This window comes from Monopterus albus, unplaced genomic scaffold (assembly GCF_001952655.1).
Source record: "Monopterus albus unplaced genomic scaffold, M_albus_1.0 scaffold281.1, whole genome shotgun sequence".
Classification (NCBI taxonomy): Eukaryota; Metazoa; Chordata; class Actinopteri; order Synbranchiformes; family Synbranchidae; genus Monopterus; species Monopterus albus.
In genome coordinates this window covers 123,092-132,436 of record NW_018128161.1, presented here as the reverse complement: position 1 = coordinate 132,436, position 9,345 = coordinate 123,092, and the positions used below count along the sequence as shown (strand labels likewise).

The window sequence follows — 9,345 nt, the reverse complement described above, 5'->3', positions numbered from 1 at the left end:
AACAGCTGGGCACGCAGGAATCAGTCTAGGTCGGTGAAAACAAAGCCCTGGTTGGTGGGGCTGCTGTTCGGTCGGAAACTCACGGGTTTAGCAATCAGCAGACCGGTCGACAGTCAGCTGACCAACCAGAAGGTCTTCAGGCTAGCCACCGTAACTACAGCGGTACGGCTACTTCCGCCAAACTTCAAAATAAAATATAATAAAATATGTAACTTTTGGTTGAGGGTTAAGCTGAACCGGAAACTGCAGATTTAAAACACCTATATTTAACCCTTAATATCACAAATTCAGCTCAAATCTCAGATTTAAACACAAAAGCACCCCCCCCCTCTCACTGTACATCTATTTGCAGGATCTTTAGTGATGTTAATTACTTTTAATTTAGTTTTTCCTTTGAAAAGCACATGGAAACATTGCTATGAAAGCGGCTGCACAGCTACAGCCAGTGTGTGCTGTTCCTGCCTGCATGTACATCCTGCCACTATGTGTTGGACTGCCTCTGAGGGCTTTTTGAATATTCTGCACCTGGGGCCCTGTCTGGTGTGGTAGACTCCTGCTTTGATGGATCTGGTACTTACTGCCTGTTCTTGTGCAGCTGTGCTCAGTGCCTCAGTGCTGTCAGATAGGCCAGCCTTATCCAGCCACTGGTAGGATTTCCCATTGTCAGCCACCTCAGTTATCTGTTGGCAGTACATCCCATGCAGGGCCTTGTCATGCCATGGCACTCCCTCTGGTTGGTCTTCCTGTCTCAGTCTGTTGCTGTCTCAGACATTCTCTCAGTGGCTCGGCTCTGGGTGCCATCTTGTTGATGTACTCCTGGATGCTTGGGGTTTCACTCAGGACAGTGGCCTTGTAGCGGCTGGCGTACAGTCTCTGGGTGTTGGTCTTCAGATGGAAGCCTCCGTACATCATGAGGAGTTTCCGGGTCTTCACATCGGTAGCCTCCATGTCCTCCTTTGGCCAGGTCACTATGCCGGCAAGGTATCTGATGACTGACAGGGCGTATGTGTCGATGGCTTGGATCTTGTTCCTCCCATTGAGCTGGCTTTTCAGCACCCGTCTTATCCTTTGATGGTACTTGGACATTGCTGTCTTTCTTGCCTCCTCATCGTGGTTACCATGTGACTGTGGGATACCAAGGTACTTGTAGGCGGTCTGTGTGTCTATTTGGCCTTCTGGTTTTCACAGACATATTTTACAAGTCGCATCACAGATTTCAGAGTTGAAATAAAATGCTGGGTCATGAATTAGATTTAGTCTGACATCACACATGTTCATACTGTGATTTTTTTTTCAGATCTTCATCCTTTGATAAGGTACAGTATATAGCACCAGTTTTACCAGGTTATTTTTATTGTAGCACAGAACAAAGTCTGGTTTGAAGAGCTGGTTGGATAAATCACTGCGACACACAACTAACATGTTCCTGATCGACTCACCTGTCGTTAAAATGAACACTGCAGGGCTTGATTCTGTAAAAATGTCTCACACTGACGAGCTGCTTTTACACAGAAAACATTGTTTTATGAAACACTCTTAGAACAAATACTGAGGAGCCCTTCAGTTTAGTTTGACGAGTTTGTCCTAACTCAGATAAACAGAATTAAGCACAGTTTGAAGGCTGCAACCGGTGACTTTCTCTCTTTGTATTACCGTGCACAAACCCCATCCAGAGACCAGCAGCACCAGTAATGAGAGTCCAGACCTGGTCCAGCTTATCGCTCTGTGCCATAGACCTCCACTGTCGTCCACCAGCTATTAAAACCCCCCCAGTGAGCCACACCGCTGCACTGGGGGACAGGTTTCCTCCTCAGGAAACATGGGAGGCTGTCTGTTTCCAACAAACAGCTCGATAGGTTGAGAACGGCCTCACTGTGCACAGACTCACTGACCTCTGCTCCTCTGTTTACACTGCTCCACTCATACTGGAGAGAATGTGTTGGAGTGGCTTGTTGAAAACAGACAGGCATAGTAACACAAAGACTCAAAATCAGTGGCTGCATCCTTTAACTCCTAAACTGGAGCCAAGTTAACGATGGTGTGACACAGTCACGGGTAGTGAAACGCTGACCCAGAGTTAAAGCAGCTCATTCATGATGCACAGTGAATATACTGAGTGTCCGATTATTATTTGGGTGTATGTTTATTTTACAAGCACAATAAACTGTGTAGAACGAGGTGCATCATCCCCATCTCTGCGTTTAAATTGGGGCTCAAACATCCCAACAACTAATCACTGTCGTACAGACTGATCCAGGCACACCACCATGTTTGGTCTACATTTATTCAGCGTTCATATTTTCTCATTTAAGTTTAGCGTGGCTGGACCAGGAACACTCAGAGTTCTCCTTCCAGCTTGCCTCTTGTGTGTCATAGACCTCCTGTCAATAACAATCACATGATCAATAATCAAGCAATCACAACGATCCATCGACCATCACGAGGCTTTCTCACCTTCTTCCAGATGGGGACGTTGGCCTTCAACTGGGTGATGCAGTGCTGGATTGCCTGCTGGCTGTCATGGCGATGAGGAGATGAGATCGCCATGGCAACACTTGCCCCACCCACCTTCACCCACCTGAGGAGGAAGTGAGACATGAACACTAGTGGTTGGGCTCAGAGCGTGGTTAGGCACCGGCACCAGCATCTCACCCCAGCCGATGGTGCACGCAGATGTGAGTCACGCTTGGCCAGCGCTCTCTGATATCGGCACACAGTCTGGTGAACTGCAATTGGGCCATGGGCTCATACGCCTCGTACTCCAGACCAATCACTTTCCTTCCCTCCACCTCATCCTCTCGGGTTGTACCTGCGCACACACGCACACACACAATACAGTTTGAACTGATTTCCAATCACTAATTAAGTCAGAATATTCCACATATAGTAACTTCATTCTTCTTCTCCCTAAGACTTTTTTATTGAAATATTGAGACTTTTACATAAAATATATATAAAATCTTTTCCTTGGAAAACCTCCATTAAAATGTCCAAACTAATCTTCTATAATATTTAAATAAATTCCTCCCAAAATTTCACTTTATTAAAATATTAAAACTGTTTTCTTTAAAAACTGATGTCTCTCCAGATATTACTTTTTTTTTTCTCTCTGAAATACTACAACCTTTTTGAGGCACCCTGATAGCTGAATGGTTAAGGCAGCACACCACGCACACGTGCAACGAACATTGCCGGCCGTTCGATGCCCCCATATCATGTCCTCCTCTCTGCAACATACTGTCCAACAGCTCAAATGCCCCAAGAAGGAAATATTGCTACTTTTTCTGCCAAAAGACAAGTTTTCTGCTGAAATATTAAGACTTGATGAAGAAATATTACAACCCCACCTCCCAAAAATTACCCACTTGTAAATATTTCTCAACTTTGTACAGAAAAAAGTTTACAACTCAGAGATTTGAATTCTGTAGATAAACAGATATTTCTGCTGTTGAAATTAAAATAAAATATGAACCTATAAATACTGAAATAGCTCCACAAGAAGCGCTGCTGACGGCATCGACCACTTCCTGTACAGACAGCCAATCACAGCTCAGCTTGAAGATGTCTCTCCGCTCCTCCGACATCTCTGAGGAAACAAAGGTCATGAATATGTGAAACATGACCATCAGCACGTTTTTCACAACAACACGTTTACACAGTTCCCAGAGGCTTGATACTTCGGTAAAAATATTTGTTGAATCTATTTATCTATGCATTCATTCATTCATATATTCATTTTCTTGTATACTACTGAAATACTTGTGATATAAACAGGACAGAAAAAAATTTTTTCTCAAAATCTCCATCCATCCATCTTCCTCCAGAACCGGGTCGCAGGGGCAGCAGTCTAAGCAGAGACGCCCAGACTTCCCTCTCCCATTTCGGCCGCCTGTATCCGGGATCTTGCCCTTTCGGTCATGACCCAAAGTTTATGGCCTGTAATGCCCCTATGGCCTCGGACTTGGAGGTGCCAATGCTCATCCCAGCCGCTTCACACTCGACTGCAAACGTCCTGGTACACGCTGGAGGTCCTGGTTTGATGGAGCCAACAGGACAACGTCATCTGCAAAAAGCAGAGATGAGCTCCTGTGGTCCCCAAACCGGACTCCCTGGCTGCACCTAGAAATTCTGTCCATAAAGAACCAGTGACAAAGGGCAGCCCTGCCAGAGTCCAACATGCACCGGAAACAAGTCTGACTTACTGCCAGCAATGCGAACCAAGCTCCTGCTCTGGTCGTACAGGGACCGGATGGCCCTCAATAGAGGACCCCATAGTCCCGGAGCACCCCCCACAGGGCACCTTGAGGGACACGGTCGAATGCCTTCTCCAAATCTACAAAACACATGTGGACTGGTTGGGCAAACTCCCATGAACCCTCCACCACCCTGAAGAGGGTATAGAGCTGAACTTGTCTACAGTCTGCCTACAGTAAGGGACAAAGTCAAGGGCCCCTTCAAGGGGTACCAGACAGGCAACGCTGTAGGATCACTAGTGTTGCTTTCATCAATGAAAATTATGACTAAATATCGTCAACAAACCTAGTTCAGCTGACTGGCGACATCACTTCCTTAACCACCACTCGTGGCATTATTTAGAAGACGACAACAAACAAAGTTAAGTCTGACACAGAGAAAGGGACCGATGGCCGGCCAGCTGGGGTTCGTCATTGGGAGAAAAAGAAGAAACAACATTTGGAAAAACTTTCATTACATAGAAGTGGAAAAGAAAACAGTGTGTTGTGGAAAAAGATGGGGAGAAATGTGGCCACAAAATCACACAAAATGTATATTGGATGTATTCTTGAGTCTATAAAGTAACAATAATATGATAAGGTAACTTTGTTTGAAATGGGTTTGACTAAAAGAAACCTTTTGTTTCGTCTATACTACTAGGTACTTATACTATATTGACTGGGTTAAATAGAATTCCATTACTAAAAAGAGACTAAAAAACAACTTTCATTGAGTAAAACTAGACTAAAATGTCATCAGTTTTCGTCAACTAAAACTAGATGAAAGTAGTCATGGAGAGGATGCAGGCAAGATAGCGGACTGAGTAATAGATCTTTTTTCAGTCTCCACTATATTTACATCTGCGTCTAATGGCCATGAAGAAAAAAGGAAAAAAAGTACAGAAGAAGAAGACCCTCTCATCACAAACAAAGCTATTTTGTGAAGAGGATGTGCATGGCCTCTTTAAAAGGCAAAAGATCAGAAAGGCACCAGGCCCAGGTGGTGTGACTCCCTCCTGCTTGAAAGTGTGCGCTGATCAGCTGGCCTCCCATCTTCACACTTATCTTCAACAGGTCACTGGAGCTGTGTGAAGTCCCCTCCTGCTTCAAACGCTCCACCATCATTCCAGTCCCCAAGAAAACCCCCATCAGTGGACTCAATGACTACAGACCTGTCGCCCTGACATTTGTAGTTATGAAGTCCTTTGAAAGACTGGTGTTGGCCCACCTGAAGGACATCGTAGACCCCTGCAGTTTGTCTACCGGGCAAACAGGTCAGTGGACGATGCAGTGAACATGGCACTGCATTACATCCTGCAACACCTCGGCTCCCCAGGGACCTATGCACGGGCCCTCTTTGTGGACTTCAGCTCGGCGTTCATCACCATCATCCCGGACATCCTCCACTCCAAACTGACCCAGCTCACTGTGCTTGCCCCCACCTGTCAGTGGATTACTAGCTTTCTGACAGACAGGAAGCAGTAGGTGAGGCTGGAGAAAACCACATCCAGCACCCAGACAATCAGCACAAGCGCCCCCAGGGATGTGTGCTCTCCCCTGTGCTGTTTTCACTCTACACCAATGAGTGTATCTTGAAGGACCCCTCTGTCAAGCTCCTTAAGTTGCAGATAATACAATGGTCATTGGTCTCATCCGAGATGGTGACGAGTCAGCCTATAGAAGGGAGGTTGAGCAGCTGGTCCTGTGGTGTAGCTGCAACAACCTGGAGCTGAACAGGCTCAAAACAGTGGAGATGACAGTGGACTTCAGGAAGAGCACCGTCACCTTACCCCCCCTCACCATACTGGGCAGCACTGTATCAGCAGTAAAGTCCTACAAGTTCCTGGGCTCCACCATCTCCCAGGACCTGAAGTCCAATATCAGCGCCATCATCAAAAAGGCACAGCAGAGGATGTACTTTCTGTCCCAGCCCAAATGAGTTTTGGTTTGCTGAATGCCCCTTTCCACAAGCAACTGTGACTGGAAGTGTACAAAAATCTCAGGACTATGCAGACCTCTCAAAAAATGTTCTGAAATTGCATTATATAAACTGCATTTAAAAGAGTAAGAGGGGCTGAGTCGGGGGGAACACGGAAGAAATCACAGAATTCAAATGTCTTGTTTCTCTATCAAACTGAGGGTTGAGGTCTCCCGAGTACTTAATCACTCTCTGGGTTACTCTATAGCCCAGATTTCAAAGCATCACAGAGTGAGGGCTTCTTTAGGACCAATTGAGAAGGTTATATTCAGTTTCACATTGCACAAAGGTTTTAACTCACATTTCTATAATAGTCTGCAGAGCAGTACAGGGAAGCATACTGAGGCACACTGCAATGGGAAGTAGACCTTCAACAGGTTTACAATAAAAATGCCTGGAGGAGATCAATTCAGGCCACTCTCTTTTTCTTTGCAATAAATTCAAAAAGAAGATATTGCACAGACAATGTAGCATCATGAACAAAACGGGCCCTGATACACTTGTGCATTTAGTGCAAATTGAAAGCTGGCACATACATACAGTATATTGCTTTTGGAACTGCTCAAAAGTAGTTCTAGTCATGAATAACCAACGAATTTAATGCAATATTGAAACACAGGATTCATAAAGACCCTAATTAAGACTACCATCTGAAGTTTGATCTGTGAACTAACAGCCATTTAAACTGCTGCACAATATTTTTTTTCTTTTGGCAAGAACATACATACTAGTTAACTGGATTCATGAAAAACCTCCTACAATGACCCAATGGTATACAGAAATCTCTAGAGTGTTTCTAATAGAAAGGCTAAACACCAGAGTAAAAGAAAATGACCACAGCTTTATGTATGCATAGCAGCCATTTGCCTACACATAGTAGTAGTTGTGGAGTAATGAACATAACATACTACTCATACATATGATGTATAGAGGCGCACTTGTATATACACTGCATTTATTCGATAATACACAATTAAATGTGCCAGCTGAAGAGCATTCAAATGGAAGCTCAATATAAGTTAAGTGATGTTTACCTATTACTGTATCTGGCCAGAAAGGGGGATGTCAGGCCATGCTGTCATAAATTGTCAGATCCCCACAATAAGCAACACCATTTTCCAGACCTAACCTACCCTTAACACAAAGCATCCCTGAATCCTACCCTCACCCAGGCAAATAGCAGGTATATGTCTTGACATACAGCATTTGCATTGTATATGCTCAGGTTAAGCAGTGACTAGTTTGAGAGCCAGATCTATGGGTCCTGTGTGGGTTTAGGAGTGAAGGCAAACCTGCAGGGTCATCAGCTGGGCACCCTCTCACCAACTTTTGTTGAGTTAGGTTCACAACACCTAGAAGCCTTAACAGTGTTTCAACATCCCAACTTCTGCTTCCTTGTGTACTGCATCAGATCCCACCCAGTGTTGCTAATCACTCCAACAAACGAGTCAAACCTCTAACATGTCCTCATGTTAGCTTGCTTTTGCTAAGACCAGGAAGTAGTCCTCAAGCCTTCCCTGTTTTTACCCTAGTCATACAACTTTCTTCTGCTCCAAAGCCACTCACTGAATCTCACAGCTAGGTTCCTGACTCTGTCTTAGGCTCTGACTATTTATACCCAACCCACCTAGCAGAGCATGGCTACAAATCCCCTACAACGATCGTCCAATGGGCGAACCTTAACTTTCCAGTCACAGTCCTCTGCCTCCATGGTTAGCTTTATGTATTTCTGTTTTTTCCTTCAATAGGCTGTATCTACAGTGTCCTCCCAGGGAACTGTAAGCTTGACAAAATACACAGGCCACTGTGTTTGACCACAACAAAAGGTCTGGTCCTAGGTTAGTGCTGACTATTTTCTCAGGAATTATGAACTGATTCCCTAAATCTACTTTCATTTGCCTATCTCCACCTGCCTTTAGTTGGCCTGCATCCTGCTTGTTCACCCTCATGAACAAACAAAATACCCTACTAGTAAACATTTCAGCACTTGATTACTGTATGGCTCCAGATGTATCGCCAGGCTTGTTTTACACCCTGAGAGGATGTGACATAGGGAAGCTACACCTGAACACAAGGGTCATGTTGGTCCTCTCCTATCCATCTATTCAGATTTTGGGGAGATGAAAGCACATCTTAAATTACGCCTAGAATAAAACTAATCTTTCCTGCCTCCATGTCCCACATTTGCCTCCAACTAAGTTTCTTCCATTGTTTCATCTCATCCACAGTCCCTGCTGGGCCTAGGAGACTGCTTTTGCACATCTACCTACCTCTTCTTGCCCTCTAATCCTCAGTAATCATCTTCCTTCCCTCAGCTGCTGCTGCTTTACTCCAAGAAGTGTGATTTGCTTAGACCAAAATCACAAAGCCACTATGTCCATGCTGTACTTGTCTTACAATATCCCTATGTTTAAGAGCTGCCTGAGCCTGCAAAACTGCCTCCTTCAGGTTCCACTTCTTTCTTGCTGAGATTGTTGGTGCTGCACTCTGCACTGCTACATCCCTGGACAGGGCTATCTCCAATCTAGCCTTAGCACATTTAAACTCCTCTGTTAAACTAGTTATAGGGAGATCCAAAAATCTGTCATGGTCTGGGGTTGTGTCAGTGCCCTCATATCAACTCTGTGGATGACAACATCAAATTCACTCGTGAGGATGCCAGAGATGACTGTCTGGCCTTTCTGGATTGTGCAGTCCACTTGGGAGGGGACAGAAGTCTGAAGGTAGAAGTATATCGGAAACCTACACACAAGGACCAATACCTGCTTTTTGACTCACACCATCCACTTCAACACAAACTGGGAGTCATCAGAACTTAGAGGAAGTGCTCACAACTGCAGAAGGGGCCAAGAAGGAGAAACTACACATCCAGAACTCCCTTACAAGGAAGAAAACAAGAAAGAGGCCCAACACCAACAGGGATAAACCAGAAACAAATGGACTGTATTTTATATAGTGCATTTTTCTCACAGTGTGTTGCACTGGCCAAAGCGCTTTACAGGAGATGATACACCATTCACCCATTTACACACAACATTCATACACCGATGAGACAGGCTGCCACACAATGGCGCTTGTCAAGCCACCAGGAGCAATTCGGGGTTCAGTGTCTTGCTCAGGGACACTTAGGCATGC

The 9,345-nt window shown here is 44.9% G+C and overlaps 1 protein-coding gene across 1 annotated transcript in view; it reads right to left on the bottom strand.

Moving 5' to 3' along the window:
- Positions 1-2,124: 2,124 nt before the first annotated feature.
- LOC109973116 (molybdopterin synthase catalytic subunit) overlaps positions 2,125-9,345 on the bottom strand; it is an 8,563-nt gene continuing 1,342 nt past the window's right edge. The window contains exons 2-5 of the mRNA XM_020622463.1: positions 3,473-3,586; positions 2,653-2,809; positions 2,455-2,578; positions 2,125-2,381 (exon numbers count right to left, since the gene is read on the bottom strand). Coding sequence (XP_020478119.1) covers positions 2,304-2,381; positions 2,455-2,578; positions 2,653-2,809; positions 3,473-3,584 — 471 coding nt within the window. The 5' untranslated portion in view covers positions 3,585-3,586 and the 3' untranslated portion in view covers positions 2,125-2,303. The remainder of the gene's footprint in view (positions 2,382-2,454; positions 2,579-2,652; positions 2,810-3,472; positions 3,587-9,345) is intronic.